Source organism: Geotrypetes seraphini, chromosome 18 (assembly GCF_902459505.1).
Source record: "Geotrypetes seraphini chromosome 18, aGeoSer1.1, whole genome shotgun sequence".
Classification (NCBI taxonomy): domain Eukaryota; kingdom Metazoa; phylum Chordata; class Amphibia; order Gymnophiona; family Dermophiidae; genus Geotrypetes; species Geotrypetes seraphini.
In genome coordinates, this window is record NC_047101.1 from 15,931,179 (window position 1) to 15,949,033 (window position 17,855).

General features: G+C 40.6%; 1 protein-coding gene across 2 annotated transcripts in view; it reads left to right on the top strand.

Annotated features, from left to right (window-relative positions):
* The window catches only part of RNF145 (ring finger protein 145), a 36,181-nt gene that overhangs the window by 5,721 nt on the left and 12,605 nt on the right, over window positions 1–17,855 (top strand). For both annotated transcript variants that reach the window (XM_033927504.1, XM_033927505.1), the window contains exons 2-9: window positions 6,973–7,186; window positions 8,149–8,257; window positions 8,556–8,647; window positions 10,691–10,926; window positions 13,153–13,328; window positions 14,272–14,412; window positions 15,767–15,949; window positions 16,965–17,112. In XM_033927504.1, the coding sequence (XP_033783395.1) occupies window positions 7,003–7,186; window positions 8,149–8,257; window positions 8,556–8,647; window positions 10,691–10,926; window positions 13,153–13,328; window positions 14,272–14,412; window positions 15,767–15,949; window positions 16,965–17,112 (1,269 nt within the window). In that variant the 5' untranslated portion in view covers window positions 6,973–7,002. The remainder of the gene's footprint in view (window positions 1–6,972; window positions 7,187–8,148; window positions 8,258–8,555; window positions 8,648–10,690; window positions 10,927–13,152; window positions 13,329–14,271; window positions 14,413–15,766; window positions 15,950–16,964; window positions 17,113–17,855) is intronic.

Below are 17,855 nucleotides of genomic sequence, written 5' to 3' on the forward strand. Positions count from 1 at the left end.
GGCTTGTGCGGTTGGGATCAGATGGTTTGCAGGGACGGGGACAAATTTTCATTCTCTACTCCTTAGCTACACCTACAGTTTTTCCCCTTCTGCACGTATGCCTACAGGAGCATGTGCGATCTGTTCTCCACATTTTATTATTTTATTCAGTGTTTTTATTTCTCTCTTTTTGTGCATTTGCTTGGGAGAATTGCTACTTCAGCTTTGTAAAAGGAGCCCTATGCTTTCTTGTAAAACACTTTTTTTTATTGTTCAGGATTTTAGTTAGGTTGCAAGATACTAAAAAAATTGCTGTTCTTAAATAGCTAAAGACAAGTTGTGTACTTGTTAATGTTTTGAACTTCATACAGTAATTGTAATGCTAGTGTAATGTGTCTAGTGGTCCTGAATACTAGGATTTTGCATTTGAACCTGCAAGTTGCTTGCAGAATGCTGTCAATCATCTTTTGAACTCTGCCTCTTTCCCAGAGTTGCTCCTGTACCTCCTCAGTTTTTTTTCTGCAAGCAAGTTGCTCAGAGTGTTGTAGAAAGATTTATGGTATTACTAATGAGCGTAACATAAATAAGTTACGTGTCTCTTCGTTTTCTAGGGGAAAACCATAATCTCCTTACCCAAGGTTCGTTATTTTGTCAGTTTATACTAAGAATAGAGACAAAGCTAATGAGAAATACTTTTATTATGAAAATAGAAAAATATAGTTCATAAGCCAGCAGCAATAACTAATTATTGTTCACAAAATATCCGAATACATATATGAAACTCAGTACATAATTATCACACAACACTTGTTAGATAAATGAAATAAACTAATTCTTACACTCTAAATAATTACTTAAAATCAACAGGGTTGGACCCCTCAGGCCTTCCTACCCTTATATCATGCCAGGTTTGTGCTGGATGGCTAGCTGAGAAGCATCCATGTCCTGGATGTGACGGAGTGTGTGTGGGAGGGGTAGGATCCTTGGGCTCAGCCTCCAAGTCCTCTAGGGCTGGGGGATCAGCTGGAGGTGCATTCCCAATGGAAGAGACCCTTTACAAGTGCATTGACCAAGCTCAGATGTATAGTGGCTAAAGAGACTAGGAGTACCGATGGGGTCCCTGCTGCGTTCCTCAAAACTCCCAGTATGAGGTGGTGCTGAAAAGTGCTCAGCCCAACCAACTTCTTAAATTCTGAGCATTATTTTGCCACTGTAGCTGAAAAGTGTTTTATTTTGCAAAGTGCCAATTTAGAAAATCACAATGCTATGTTTTGACATTATTTCAGAGGTCCTTTTCAGGGTAACGGCAGTGATTTAGTGGAGTAGGAAACAGCAAGCTTCTGGCACTCATCCCTTCCGAACCTCCAAGAAAGCAGATAGGGGTTGGCCTTTTAGTCAGTCTAGGCTCAGACGGGCACAGATCGCTGGATACTAGAAGTTGTTTGAGAAGGTTACAAAATCAAGTTTTGTGCCCCTCATCCAGATCTCTTTGTAGATTCTACGGCTGGCCAGCTGGAGAGAGCCCTCAGAGTCCGAGCAATAGTACAAAAACTACTGGATCTTTGTGCCATAGAACCAGTACTGGATGAAGAATTGGGCTCGGGAAGATACTCCACATACTACATCATACCAAAGAAAGGCTTAGGTGACTGGAGGCCTATTCTGAACTTCAAGTCAATCAGTGCTGCACTAAGAGTGCCACATTTCGTCATGGAGACTGTTCGATTGGTCATAGCTGCAATATCGCCAGGGGAGTTTCTTCCCTTCCTCGATTTGACGGAGACCTATCTCCACATTCCTATTTTTCCGACCCACAGGAGGTACTTGCGGTTTCATGTGCTGGAGCAACATTTTCAGTTCACACTTTTTTACCAAGATGATAGTGGTGGTGATGGTAGCGAACCTCCGCAAAGCAGGGATCCAGGTGCACCCATATTTGGACAATTGGCTAATCAGAACCCCGATCAAGGAGGAATGCAAACTGGCAATTTCAAGAGTGATCCAACTCCTCCAGTACTTGAAATGGATTGCCAACTTCAAGATATTTCTTCCAGAGCCACACAGACTGAAGCCCCGGAAGCAGATTTCGGACCTGCTATAGTCCCAATACCTACAGCATGGCGGTATCTACAGGTCCTGAGGTTGAAGGCAGCAGCATAGAGGTGGTTCCTTGGGCAAGAGCACACATGAGGACTCTCCAAAACTCTCTTCTCTCTCAATGGTCTCCTCAGATAGACTTGCTTCAGCAACTGCTTCACTGGGTACTGGAAGTGAATAGCACTCTGTGGTGGTGGCTGCAGCCAACTGCCCTCTCAAGGGGCATGCCTCTCTGAATTTCCACCTGGAAGATTCTAACAACCAATTCCAGGCTTTACGGTTGGGAAGGTCATTGCAACAGACACCCAGTTCAGGGTTGTTGGACACTGGCTCAGCAATAGTGGTCCATAAATCGACTAGAACTCTGAGCCATTTGACTAGTGCTTCAGGCACCGGAGAAGTCTCTGGAAGGCAAGGCAGTCAGTCTTCTCGGACAATGCGACAGCGGTGGCATATGTAGATAGGCAGGGAGGCACCAGAAGTGAACTGTTCCACCTAGAAGCTCAACTCCTTTTGGTGGGCAGAAGTTCATTTGCAGGCCCTCTTGACCAAGCATGTAACAGGAGTGGAAAATGTGCAGGCCGACTTTCTCAGTTCTTGATCTGGGAGGAATGGTCACTGTCCCTCCCACCCCCCACCTCAGGCATTCAGCTCCATAGCCTGTAAGTCCTTTCAGCACTGATGTGTTGTGGATGATGTAGAGCCATTATGAGTTCTGATTTCGGTAGTCCTAGACTTTTTGCAAGAGGGACTTCCAAAAAAAAGTGAGAAAATTAAGAATAGTGCAAAACACAGCCGTCCGACTAATATTCGGACTAAAGAAAAGTGATCACATTAGTCCCTGCTACAAACTGCTACACTGGTTGCCAATTGAGGCATGGATCTTATTCAAGTTCTCCTGCTTTTGCTATAAACTGGTGTGGGGAATGGCCCCAACATATCTATTACCTCACTTCGAACTTTACACCCCCATAAGGACAACCAGAAATCACAACCTCTTTGCCTACCCGAAGATCATAGGTTGCAAATATAGAACCTTTCTGGATAGAATTTTTAAGTTTCAAGCTGGCAGACAGCAAACCTGGCTAGGCAACTTCATTGACAAAGCCAGGCAGACCTACGGCGCCTTTCGGAAAGAAATCAAGACCGCTCTGTTCAATAGATTTATTTCCTAGCCAAACAACGCCCCCCCCCCCCCCCTTTATTAAAGCTTTTATCTTCATGCTGATATCACGCTTCTTCTCTAACGGTATTCTGCTCTTCACTCGACTGTGCAGTGTCTTCCTCACCAATTGTATTTTGTAAATTGCTGACCATCCAGCCCTTTCGATGTAACATGTTAAGATTATACTGTAATCTGTTTGTACCCTGTAATCACTCAGTGACATCCTACCAATTCTTACCCTGTAATTCGCTGATTGTACAGCTCTCTTCACTGTAAACCGCCTAGAAGTTGCAAGATTAAGGCGTTATAGAAAAAATAAAGTTATTATTAATATTATTATTATTCTGAAAATTCTGTTGATCAGATCATTGAAGGTATAGATAGCAGGCCTTTCTTGTTTCCAAGCTCGGGGGAAAAGTGGCGCTCTGGCCTCTTACCCGAATATCGCCTGGTTCATTAAATGGGCTGTTCGTTTGTGCCCTCCGGTGCTTTTCCCTTTGCTATCATGGGCTCTTAACACCATATTACAAGGTCTCAGTAGAGCTCCATACGAGTCCGTACAGGAGGCTTCCTTTCTGGATCTTACCGTGAAGATGATATTTCTGGTGGTAATTGTCGGCAAGACAAGTTTACAAATTATAAGCTCTATCCCAGGGGTCTCAAAGTCCCTCCTTGAGGGCCGCAATCCAGTTGGGTTTTCAGGATTTCCCCAATGAATATGCATGAGATATATTTGCACGCACTGATTTCAATGCATATTCATTGGAGAAATCCTGAAAACCCGACTGGATTGCGGCCCTCAAGGATGGACTTTGAGATCCCTGCTCTATCCTGTAGGGAACAGTTCCTTAAGTTCCTTAAGACTCCTTGCACACGGTTCCATCTTTCTTACCAAAAGTAGTCTTTGTCTTCCACATCAATCAGGAAGTCTGTTTGCCTGCTTTTCACCCTAAGGGGTCTAAGAAAAAGGATAAAGCATTTACTGGATGTCAAGTGAGTGCTTCTCTGGTATCTTGAAGTTACCAGTGAGTTATGTGTCAGATCACATAACCCCGATATTAAAAGACCCCAAAGGAGCAATGGACCAACCGTCCAACTACAGACCCATAGCCTCAATCCCACTGTACATCAAAATGATGGAAGATCTCGTAGCCAAAACTTTAGCCTCATACCTAGATAATCACAATGTACTCCACCCCACACAGTCGGGATTCAGAGCCAACCACAGCACAGAGACCCTACAAGGAACACTAATGGACACTGTAAGACAAAACCTCTGTACAGGCAAGAAAATCCCACTCATACAACTAGACCTCTATGCAGCCTTCGACCTGGTAGATCATGACATTCTTCTACAAACTCTAGACTCCACAGGAATTTCAGGAATCTTGCATGGTTCAAAGGTTTCCTACAATCCAGAACATACAGGGTAAAAACAATGCAAGAAAAATCAGAACCATGGTCCAACCCCTGTGGAGTTCCCCAAGGATCACCCCTATCACCCATACTATTCAATATATACATAGCCTCCCTCAGCTCCTACCTAGACAAACATGGCATAACTTCATACAGCTACGCAGATGACATCACTATTCTCCTCCCCTTCGACCACCCAGAACCCACCATAACGAGCACAATACACAGAACACTCAAAACAGTAGCAACATGGATGACAGAGCACAAAATTAAAACTTAACCCTGACAAAACAAACTTCATCTTCCTAGAAAACAACAAAACTCCAACCTTAACAAATCTAGTAATAAACTCGATCTCATACCCAATTCAACCCACACTATTACTTCTGGGAGTAATAATAGATAGAGGCTGTACCATGCAACCACAAATCAACAAAGTAATAAAAGCATCATTCGTGACCATGAGAAATCTAAGACAAATCCGAAAATTCTTCGACAGGAAGCAATTCCTACTTTTGGTACAATCTCTTATCCTTGGACTAAATAGACTACTGCAACATACTATACCTCCCATGCCCAGCGACCATGATAAACAATTACAAACAATACAAAATACAGCCCTGAGACTCGTCTACTCACTGAAAAAATATGACCATATCACAGAGGCATACCATGATTCACACTGACTACCAATATAAGCAAGAGTACACTTCAAATTCTACTGCCTACTTTTCAAGACTATTAACGGAGAAAATCCAATCTACTGGAATAACCGACTAACTCAATCCTCTTCAACCAGGCATACACCCATCATCCAAAAATGTCAAATGAAAAAAAACTATATGACAACCTAATAGCCTCCAAAGCAGCTAAACTGGACAGACAAATCGCCACTCTTATTATCGATCATAAACTACAAAACCTTCAAAAAAGCTATTAAAACCATACTCTTCAAAAAATACATAAAACCCATCTAGCATGACCAGTCCCTACCCAACCCACTCTATACCCTTAATACTCTTTAATATGCTTCTATCTATCCAACATAGTCTAAAATGCTTTTAATTTACCCAATACTTATCTCCTTAGATCTCGACTTCTCTTTGGTAATTCTTTACCCAACATTTATCACCTTAAGATCTTGACAACTCTTTGGTACTTCTTAAGTAAATATTATGACATCGCTTATGCTGTTCCTGCAAACTTTTAATGTAATTCTTCTTAACTTTGATGTAATTCGCCTTGAACCGCAAGGCATTGGCGGAATAGAAATCACTAATGTAATGTAATCACCTTTTTGTTCTGACTAGTCATGCCAAAGAAGGGAAACCAGCGTCTAAAGCTTTGATTTTCAAGATGGATTAAAATGGCCATTTCCTCCTTGAATGTGGGCTGCAGTAAGCAGCCGCCAATTGCATTGAAAGCGCACTCCACTAGAGAGAAGTTGCTGCTTCATGGGTGGTTTCAACTGAGGAAATCTGTAGAGCAGCTTCATGGTCTACCCAGTTTCTATAGGCTGGAAGTAGCAGTCAGGAAAGATGCCGCTTTTGGGTTCTTTGTTTTGAAGGCAGGCTCAGTGGGCTCACTCTAGACTCTGGGGACTGCTTTGGTTCAGGACCACTAGAAAAAAAGATTACTGGTAGGTTCCTGCTCGATAATCTTTTTTTTCTTGTTCATGTATCTAGTGGTCCTGAAACCCCACCCCACCAGTGGGCTTTGTCTGCCTTCTGCCTTAAGATCAGTCCGAATTTGGAGAATTCTCTATCTCAGATGAACTGAGAGGATATAAAAAAGGGAAGAATGTAAAATATGGTTTAAGTCTCTGCTTGATTAGCAGGACATGCGAGTAGTTATGAACTCTAGATGAGATTAGTGCTGGTTGCACAAAGTTTTTGTACCTGTCTTGATCAGTTACAATGTTAATGGATTTGTTTGTTACAGAGCAGAGCTGAAGTGTAGTATCGGAGATTTTTCCCTTTTTCCATCCTTCTGGATATCTGTCATTACAGTGCTATTTGATTGCTTTTGTGCAAACTGAGGGGGCAGGAACAGCTACCTGGGAAGGAGGCGGAGTTCAAAAGATGATTGGCAGCGTTTTGCAGACAACTTGCAGGTTCAGATGCAAAGCTCTAGCGGTCAGGACCATTAGAGACGCATCTACAAGAAAGATGATTATTGAGGTAAGAAGAACCTAATTTTTATTTTTCTGCATTGTGTATAGCATAGAATCATTTTACTACAGCTGGTAGAAATCTATAGCATCTAATAGTTGCTTGCATGCTGAGGCTAATTTTTGCAATCTTCTCTTGATTTAGTCTGCTACAAGTTTGCTGAAAAGAGCTGGAATGGCTGCAAAAGAGAAGTTGGAAGCGATGTTAAATGTGGCCCTAAGGGTCCCAAGTATTATGCTGCTGGATGCCCTATATCGATGGGATGTGAGTTCGTTCTTCCAGCAGATCCAGAGAAGTAGCCTGAACAACAATCCTTTCTTCCAGTATAAGTACTTGGCACTCAATATGCATTATGTGGGTGAGTCTTCCCTACAGAATGGGATTTTCTTGTCAAGTGGACATTGGGAGTCATTAACAAAATACTCTTCCCCCACAATGAACTTGCTTATTTTCAGGCAAAATGCAATTAAGTTATAGGGCATTATGACTGAGCAAATGTCGAAAGAAAGGAAAACTACCTTAAAATATTTTTATGGACAGTGGTAAGGCTGGAGTTTTTCTGATTTAAAATGGAATGTGGAGGGGAAAAAAAACACATTTTCACAGTTATAGTTGAGAAGCTTTGCAGTGATCTGATTGTGTTTCCCAAGGGAGGGAGGGCTGCTACCAGTGTCTTGCTGGCAAGGAAGTGTTCCCAGTGACTAACCTTCCAACCCTACTACCAAGAAGCATGTGATAACCTAGGCATGCTTATTGATAAAGTCACGGGTAGGAAGGCACAATAAGGATAAAAATAAGATTCAAACTTTCCACAATTGCCTTCAGAGTGCTGCATTCTATCCCTCATTTCATGTTCTGTGCTTAGCTACTTCCATCTCCCCATATATTCTGTGTGTTTTATATGGCTCTTGTTGAGTGATGTTTCGGGACTCCTGGACTAATTCATGAGTGTACAGAACGCATTTAGAACAAACAGTTATAGCTCTGTTATTCATACCCCATTTGCTGGAGCATTTGCTTGATACTGCTCCGTAGGTATCACATCCTCTGATATTTCTTCTTTTATGATTTAGACCTTTATTTTGACTGACTGGTTTTCAGGCAAAGGAGAGGGAGATGTGGGGGGCCTTGTGGAGAGAAATACTGAGACACATGATTATTCTTTATTGTCCATACCAGTCCAGTTAGTCCAGATGAGCAAGTTATGTTCCCCTGCCAGTAGATGGAGCCAAAGAAAAAACAGCTCAGAGCTAATGTCACTCCCCTGTATAAAGAGCTAGCAAAACAAATCGGATGACTTACTGACATTCTTTTTCCCAGGCTACATCTTAAGTGTTGTTCTCTTGACGTTGCCTCGTCAGCACCTTACCCAGCTGTATTTGTATCTTCTGACTGCACTATTGCTCTATGCTGGGCATCAAATCTCTAGGTAAGAATAGGTGACCCTTTTTTTGAATTCTTGAATGGCCAAGATGTTTGTTTCATTTCAAATAGAAGTCAGCCTTGCAAGTATTCAGCTACTTGATCCTAGTATGTGCAGTAGAAATATTTTTTTTGGGGGGTGTTTTATGACTGGACCAGAGGATGTACTACACATGACTGTGAAGAACAGAGTACTCTGTGTTTTGCTGTTGTGCTGTGAAATGAAATCTTGGGTGACTCTCTTTATAAAGGTGGTTAATCTCAAATAAATAGATTTCTTTGTGTTTTTGTTTTATTGTTTGTAGGGATTATGTCAGGAGTGAACTAGAATCGGGATATGAAGGGCCCTTGTACCTGGAACCCCTCTCTCTTAATCGCTTCACAACAGCATTGATTGGTGAGTGGACACAGCAGCATCTGTCACAAAGACTCCTTTAGTAGAGACCAGTGCTTTCTTGAGATGGGTTCCTTCTTTGATTATTTAATAATAAAATTCACATCTCTCTTAAATGTCCTATCCCAGAGAGCTTGCAGTCTTTTTTTTTTTTTTTTCCCCCTACATAGAATACATGAAATGTTCTATAATCTGGGGTACCCACAATTATGTGCACCTTACATATGTAAATGTATAACTGCTAGCAGGGGACCTAAGTACTATTTTGTAAATATCTGCTTAATTTATTCTAGTGCAGTAGATGTGTCATTCTGGACAGTGGGGTATTCTCTCTATGCTTGCGAGCTATGCAGAAGGAATCTATTATGTGTTTCAGCTCCCTTCTTCTCCAGGGTGCTCCACTGCTCTCTTCAGCTTTTCCTCGTGCACGCGAGCTGGAAGGTGTCTTTCTAATCTGTTCTTTATATTTCTTTATTTTTTGTATGTTTTTGCAGTTTTTACAGCTATTGGTGTACCAGAGCTCCCTAATGCAGGGGAAAGCTCTGCCTGCATGGAGAAGAAGCAGGCTTGGGTCTGCAGCAGGCAGGTTAATCCCTTAGGGACCTGTTTGACCAGCCTTCTGAAAACTTTGTGGAGCTTGGGGTCCATATCCATAGTAGTTTAGCTCGCCTACTGAATCTCAGTGGCTTGAGCAGAGTCTGTTAGGTTCCATGGCAACCATAAGAACATAAGATGTGGATCCTTTCCAGAATGCACTACTTTCTCGGTGGTCCCCATAAACACTCCCTTCAAATGACACTCCTGTGGACTCCGGAATCCCACCACAGTATGAGTTGGTGGCCCGTCCACAGTCTTTATTACGGGGCATGCCCCTCAAAATAACTTCATGGGTGATTCTTACAATGGATACCAGTTTGTTCCACTGGGGAGGCCATTGCGACGGATGTCCAGTACATTTCAGGGGCGGTGGTCAGCTTCCCAGAGAAAGTGGTCCATCAACAGATTGGAACTTTGGGCCATTTGATTGGCATTACAGAAGCTGGAGAAGAGTTTGGAAGGACTGGCGGTTCAAGTCTTCTTTGACAATGTTACAGCAGTGGCATATGTCGATTGCCAAGGAGGCACCAAAAGTGTGCAGCTGAGCCTGGAAACCCACTTTTTGTTCTGGTGAGCAGAGCTATACCTACAGGTGATCTCTGCAGCACAGGTAGCAGGAATGGACAATGTCCAGGCTGATTACCTCAGCAGGTAGACCTAAGACCTGGGAGAATGGACATTATCTATAGCAGCATTCCAGTTCATCGTTCTTCGATGGAGTTGGATAACTTTCAATCTGATGACTATGGTGAGGAACAAGAAGGCAGACCAATTCTTCTGTTGAAGATCTAAGCCCGGAAGCAAAGGCCTGGACATCCTAGTCCAGCCATGGCCAAAGTGCAAGCTCTTGTACATGTTTCCTCCATGGTCCATGATAGGGCGGATACTTCACAGAATAGCAAACCACCCAGGGAGAGTGGTCCTCGTAGCACCGGATTAGCTACGCAGACTGTGGTACACGGACCTAGTGCATCTTAGAGGAACAAGGGTCTCTGACTGCTGACAGAAATTAAATTGGAAAAAAGAGAACTGCAGATGGTGGATGATGAAATGTGTGTTTGCTTGTCGACTATATTGAGCCATGTTTTGAGTCAATTTGCACTCAAAAACGAACACATCCCTCTCATTGATTAGCAATTCTATCTACTTTAGTTTCACCATTGTTATATGAACTTTAACTCTCAAATTTTAATTTTTTGTTGGTTTTGCAATTTTATAATTGTATTGTGCTGAGAAAAACATTTGCTCCATTTAGTGTGCTGGAGCTAAAAAAGTTTGAGAGAAGATGTAGTGGTACCATTTGTAATGATGTACAGTAGAAATAACTGCTGGATGAGAGGAATGTGGATGGTGGTTGTTTTTATGTTTTGTTTTTTAATCAGCACATTACTTTGTTTTCTTTCCATTCATAATGTTATCAATAATGAAATACTGTTTTGTGTCCTGCAGGTCAGCTGGTGGTATGCACCTTGTGCTCCGGTGTGATGAAGACAAAGCAGATTTGGCTATTTTCAGCTCATATGCTCCCTCTGCTGGCTCGACTCTGCCTAGTCCCTCTGGAAACCATTGCTATTATTAACAAGTTTGCCATGATTTTTACGGGCTTGGAGGTGCTGTACTTCCTGGCATCCAATCTCCTGGTACCCTACAATCTTGCTAAATCAGCATATAGAGAACTTGTTCAGGTAAGACTCTTGCGCAGATCATGATGCAAACTTTATCATTTTTCTTAATCAAGGGAGCCAAAAAGAGATTCCAAAAAAATGAATTTTTGATGTATTAATTATTAACCCTTAAACTTTTGAGCCCCTAAGTAAAAAATAACTTGTTAGCAGTTTGAAATTATTTGTCCCATAGGTTAATACCATGCACACTATAGTTCTGCATTTTCATAGGTTACAACAACTGTGCTGACTTTACAGCACAGAAAATTGCTGGTTCTTGACCATGAAATTCCACTATAAAATGAGTTATTACTGTCTTTATAAAAACTTTTATTTGGAAACAAATCATAAAATTGTATGCTAATAGCAACTTAGCCTCAGGTAACATATGCATGTCTCAAAGATTAAGCCATGCATGTGTAAGTATACATGGCTGGTACAGTGAAACTGGGAAGTAAGTCTCCAAGCATATATTTTTGACTCCTATATAAAACATAAGAGTGATTTAACGAAGACTGTTGAATTATAGTTTTTGATACTTAGCATCCTGGAAGGATATTACTGTTACATGGAGTAAGTAGGATTAAATGGGTCTGCTGGGACCATTGCTTCCAAACACATTATATCTTTTTTTTTTTTTTTTTTAATTTCTTTATTCAGTTTTGCATATTACAACAAGTGTATCAGAAAAATTCATATGATCTTATAAATACACACTTGATTTTCCTTCATGTAACACTTTAAATACAACATATCATTCTTATATTCATATTTTATAATAATTTAAATATTATGTAATACATTTAATATGTATGACAATTGTAATTAAAATAGAAAACCCCCCCAATCCCCCCCTACCTGTTTCAGAAAATCTAACCTAATACATCAAAAATATTAATTAATTCATACATATTATGAGATAAATAAAATAATACCCACCCACATCCCCGCTTAACAAATATCTTATTATGGGAAAATGTTATCAATCATTTAGAGATGGGAACAGCTAGCGAGATAATAAATTTGTTGATGACACAAAGTTGTTAAATCGCATGAGGATTGTGAAAATTTGCAAGATAACATTGTGAAATTGGCTAGCTAAAATGGCAGATGATTATGAGCAAGTACAAAGCGATTCATATGGGAAAGAGGAACACGAGCTATAGCTATGTGATGCAGGATTCAATGTTAGGAATCACTGCCCAAAAAAAGGATCTAGGTGTCATCGTTGAGGAAAAGTTGAAACCCTCAGCTCAGTTGCAATGGTAGCTAAGAAAGCAAATAGAATGTTAGGAAGTATCAGGAAAGGAATGTAAAACAAAGTTGAAAATGTTATATGACACTGTAATTTGGCCACTCTATGAATATTGTGTGCAATCTGGTCGCTGCATCTCAGAGATATAGTGGAATTAGAAAAGGCAACGAAAAGGGATGGAACAACTTCCCTATGAGAAAAGGCTAAAGTGGTTAAGGATCTTCAACCTGTATAAGAAATGGCTTAGGGGAGATATGATAAGAGGTCTATAAAATACTAAGTGGATTGGAACGGGTAGATGTGAATCACTTGTTTACTGTTCCGAAAAATACTAGGACTGGGGGACATGCAATGAAGCTAGCACGTAGTAGATTTAAAACAAGCTGGAGAAAATATTTCTTCACTCAACATGTAGTTGAACTTTGGAATTCGTTGCCAGAGAATGTGTTGAAAGCAGTTAGCTTAGCAGAGTTTTAAAAAAGGTTTAGATAATTTCCTAAAACAAGTCCATAAGCCATAATTAAGATGGATTTGGGGACATGCACTGCTTATTTATAGAATAAGCAACATAAAATTTGTTCTAGTGTTTGGGATCTTGCCAAGTATTGGAAACAAGATACTGGAGCTTCATGGACCTTTTGGTCTGTCCCAGTATGGCAACTCTTATGTTCTTATGATATGAAATGACCTAATGATGATTTAGGTGGCAATTATGAGGAGAAATTGAAAAGGAATTTCTTAAGCTCTATAACCTCTGAAGATCCATTATATAATTAAATTAGATTGATAAATAGATTTCTATCTCAGGAGGTTTATAGTTATAATTTGACAAGTTGCATACCTGAGGTTTTTTTTTTTTTTAAAGTTTGATTTCATAATAATTGAATTTTTAAATTAGTGATGTTCAATCAATATTGCCTCAGACCCTGATCTTCTGCTTACCCTAAAGGCAAACAAGGGAACTGAAGTGGTTTTGTTCTTTTCCTGTCTAGGTTGTAGAGGTGTATGGACTTCTGGCTCTGGGGATGTCTCTTTGGAACCAGTTGGTAGTCCCTGTGCTCTTCATGGTGTTCTGGCTGGTTCTGTTTGCACTGCAGATCTACTCATACTTTAGCACACGTGATCAGCCTGCATCCCGTGAGAAGCTGCTCTTCCTTTTTCTTACAAGGTAGGTCAGAAAGTGTACATCATATTAGAAAGTAAGGGGAAAGTTGTACAGACAGAACATCTGGCATTGACGATATGAAAATGATAAAAAGGATGAGATGATTTGAAGGCTAAAGCAGCTAGGGCTCTTCAGCTTGGAGAAGAAACGGCTCTGGGGTTGATATGATAGAGGTCTATAAAATACTGAGTGGAATGGAAAGGGTAGATGTGAATCGCTTGTTTTACTCTTTCCAAAAATAGTAGGATTAGGGGGTATGCTAAGTAATAGAATTCAAACAAACTAGAGAAAATATTTCTTCACACAACATGCAAGTAGATTCTGGAATTCGTTGCCAGAGAATGTGGTGAAATCAGCAGGGTTTTTAAAAAGTTTGAATAATTTCCTAAAAGAAAAGTCCATAGGCCATTATTGAGATGGCATGGGGAAATACACTGCTTATTCCTAGATAAGTAGCATAAAATCTATTTTACTACTTGAGATCTAGCGAGGTATTTGGGACCTGATTTGGCCACTGTTGGAAACAGGATACTGGGCTTGATGGACCTTCAGTCTGTCACACTATGGTAATTCTTATGTTCAATATAGGACTGGTTAAAAGTTTGACTTTTCTTTGCTGAAATTAATAGATAACCAGCACTTGTTTGGGCGAGGAGGATGTCTTCTAAGCACTTTTGATTCTGAGATTTTTCTTTCTCTGATAAGATGCATTTGAATTGTATATGATGCAAATCTGATTTTACAAAGAGCCCTGACATTTGTTTTGTTGTAATGTTATATGCATTTTAGAATAGTGGGATATAAGTTTCAAATCTCATTTGATATACCATCTTACAGATGTGCCATCAAGTTTTTCTAATATGTTCAAGAAGTGGTTTTATTTAATATTGGCCTTGATTAATGTGATTTTTTTTTTTTTAATCTATCTCTCCTCTTTTTCTTTCAGTATCGCTGAATGCTGCAGCACTCCATACTCTCTTCTGGGGCTGGTATTCACTGTCTCTTTTGTGGCACTGGGAGTTTTAACCCTCTGCAAGTTTTATTTGCAGGGCTATAGAGCTTTTGTGAATGATCCTGCCATGAACAGGTAATTTGTGTGTATGTAATTCTAGCCCACTGGCCCATTAAGCCTGATTTCCTGCTTCTAGTAATGGGAATGGGACTTGATATACTGCCTTTCTGTGGTTACAATCAAAGCAGTTTACATACTTATTTTGTACCTGGGGCAATTATTTTGTGGACGCTTAAGTGACTTGCCCAGAGACACAAAGAATTGCAACAGGAATCAAAACCAGTTCTCCAGGTTCTCAGGCTGCTCCACTAATGACCAATCCATGTTACAAGTACCTACAGGATCCCAGAAAGAAGCTAGATTCCATGCTGCCTACTCTCGGGGATAAGCAGTAGCTTAACTCAAGTCTACTTTATTGATAATGGTTTGTGGACTTTTACTCCATGAACTTGTCCAAACCTTTTATAAACACAGTTATGCTAACACCTTTTTTTATCATGTCTTCTGGCAATGAATTCCAGAGTTTAATTGTGCATGGAGGGGAAAAATTCTCTGATCTATTCACCTGCGACTCAATGCCGGCCTTAGGTCCCACCTTGGTGTATCATGTGATGCACGGGGAGGGGCCTAAGGCCATGATTGGCTTAGGCACCTCAGGCTCGTCAGCCAATCAGGGCCTTAGGGCTGGCCATTTGTTTCTTAAAGATAAATCTGTATTGAAATAATGTTAATTTTTTTTCTTTTGGCTGAGAGTAATTAGTGACAAATGGAAAAGAATGGCCAATATGCCTGGCCTTGATGAGATATTGATTGGTTGATATGTCTTTTTATATTTTCTCTGCTGGTGTTTACCAAGCGGCTCCCATAATGTGGACTATGGGCTCTTTTTACTAAGGTATGCTAGCGTTTTTAGCGCGCGCAAACCACGCGCTAAACAAAAAATACTAACAAGCTCAATGGAGGCGTTAGCGTTTAGCGCATGCTAAAACCGCTAGCGCACCCCCTATATCACTGAAAAAGAGAAATTTTATTTTATTCTCTTTCCTTTTTTGTTTTCTTGTATGGTTGGATATTCTTGTATCTTGTTACACAATGAATGTAACAAAGGTTAAATAAAGAAAAAATAAAAGGCATTCTTCCCAGCAATGTTGCTGAAGAAATTGCTATTCTGCAGTATCATTGGAAGCCATATTAAGGCACTATATTAATTAACAAAAAATTTTTTTTAAAAAAATAGTTGCTGTTTTCAAAATGAGAGCTGTCCTTATGGTTAGTTAATGTTCATTTAAAATAACTTTGTAAAAGATGCTAGTTGTGTAAGCTCTAAGAGGAGGGGGGTGGGGGGTACTGTGCTTATTGTCATATGAGGCAGGTTGGAAGGCACATCTTGTATTAATACTCTGCATTTCTATCCTTATGTCGTTCTTAGAGGCATGACAGAAGGTATTACACTTTTGATTCTGGCAGTGCAGACTGGTCTCATAGAGCTTCAGGTAGTCCATCGGGCTTTCCTCCTCAGCATCATTCTTTTCATTGTGGTGGCTTCCATCCTGCAGTCCATGCTGGAAATTGCTGATCCTATTGTTCTGGCACTGGGAGCTTCAAGGGACAAGTAAGAAACTAAGAACTGCTTTTGTTGACGTGTGTGGGACTTAAATCATACCAAAAAACAAAAGGAAGGACTGCAGTGATGTACAAAGCACAGGAACTTTTATTGAAGTCAATAAAATGTCCAAAAGATGGTTCTCATTAGTAAGAAGACAGGACCCAACATGGTCCGTGTTTTGAATGACACTCCGTCCTCAGGTATCCAGAATGTCCAGTGTCTCGTATATTGAGAACCATGTAGAGTACAACAGTTTGTCATAAAATTTGAAGAAAACGGGCGACGTGAAACTCCTGTTCTGCTGCTACTCAGTATCAAAGCTGAATGCAAAAGTGGTTCTCAATATGAGACACTGGACACCCTGGACCCCTGAGGACGGAGTGTCATTCGAAACATGGACCGTGTCGGGTCCTGTCTTCTTACTAATGAGAACCATCTTTTGGACAACCACATTTTATTGACTTTAATAAAAGTTCCTGTGCTTTGTACATCATCTCTGCAGTCCTTCCTTTTGTTTTTTCCTGCCTGACTTTTACTGCAGACTTGTTGGATTCTTCTTTGTTTTGACTTAAATCATACCATTCATATTTTTCAAACCCAGTATCCCATTAGGGATGACCCTTTTTTTGCCTAGTAACAATGTTATTACTGAAGCACAGTACTGGGCACAGCCAATATGGCCTTTTTTTGCCTCCAAGAGGCCTGGAACTAATTTCAGTTCTAAACATTGGATTTCATGACAAAACTGTTAAAAGAAGACCTGAATATGAAATTGCATGATTTCCTTCTTAATGGTATTCTTGGTTCATGTGTTCACTTTCACTAACATTTAAGTTGTAGAGAAACAGAGACACTGAGAACTGTTGATTTTCAATAAACAAATTTTCATGCCATTTTATACTTGATTGTGGGTTTATGCCAACCATTCTGTCAGCATTTGGAACTTCTCATTATATAAAAATGCTGGGCACCAGCTAGTTTTGGAGTTTTTGTTTTTTAACAATCCCTTTGTTGCTTGTAGGAGTCTCTGGAAACATTTTCGTGCAGTGAGTCTCTGCCTCTTCCTGTTGGTGTTCCCTTCCTACATGGCCTATATGATCTGTCAGTTCTTTCACATGGACTTCTGGCTTCTAATCATCATCTCCAGCAGCATTCTAACATCGCTTCAGGTAAGGGGGGAGGGCTTGATGTTTTGCTTTCCAACCAATTAAAAAAAAGAAAGGGGTGCAGGTGTGACACTAATATCTCCTTCCAATCACTGGTAATGCAAAATTCTAGTCTTCCTTCAGGCTAGCGGTGAGGAAGGCATACAACCAGGGCCAATTTTAGACATAATGGGGCCCAGGGCAGAAATTAAGGCGGGGGCCCCTGATCCCCTGTCCTCTCTGCACCCTCCCCCTGATATCCCTACCTCCCATTACTACCACACACATCACAAACAGCTTTAAATGATTTCTTCACACACAAAACACAGACAGACATTTACCAAATACAGAACAAGAGACCACATATAGAAATTCAACAGGGAACTCCAAGAAATTAAACTCAGCAAGTATTACAACACTGGAGAAATAAAAAACAGATATGCACTTTTCTGTACAGAACACACAAGGATCCCAGGCCCAGGTCCACCAAAAACTAGCCACCAAGCAAGGGCTGGGTAAATGACCTTGAAGGGCTATAGTTTGAGGACCCCCTGCTCTGGATGGTGGAGATCTCAAAACCCTGCCAGTTGAAGACCACCTTCTCCAGTCTGGCAGTCAAAAATCACCAAGCTCTGAGTTCTGGCCACCGGACTAGAGAAAGAGGTCTTCAGCTGGCAGGGCTTTGGGAAACCCACCAACTTAGGTTTTCATATTTTGCATTTGGGTAGGAGGCATGGGGCATGGCAGGAAGAAAAATTTAGTGCCCA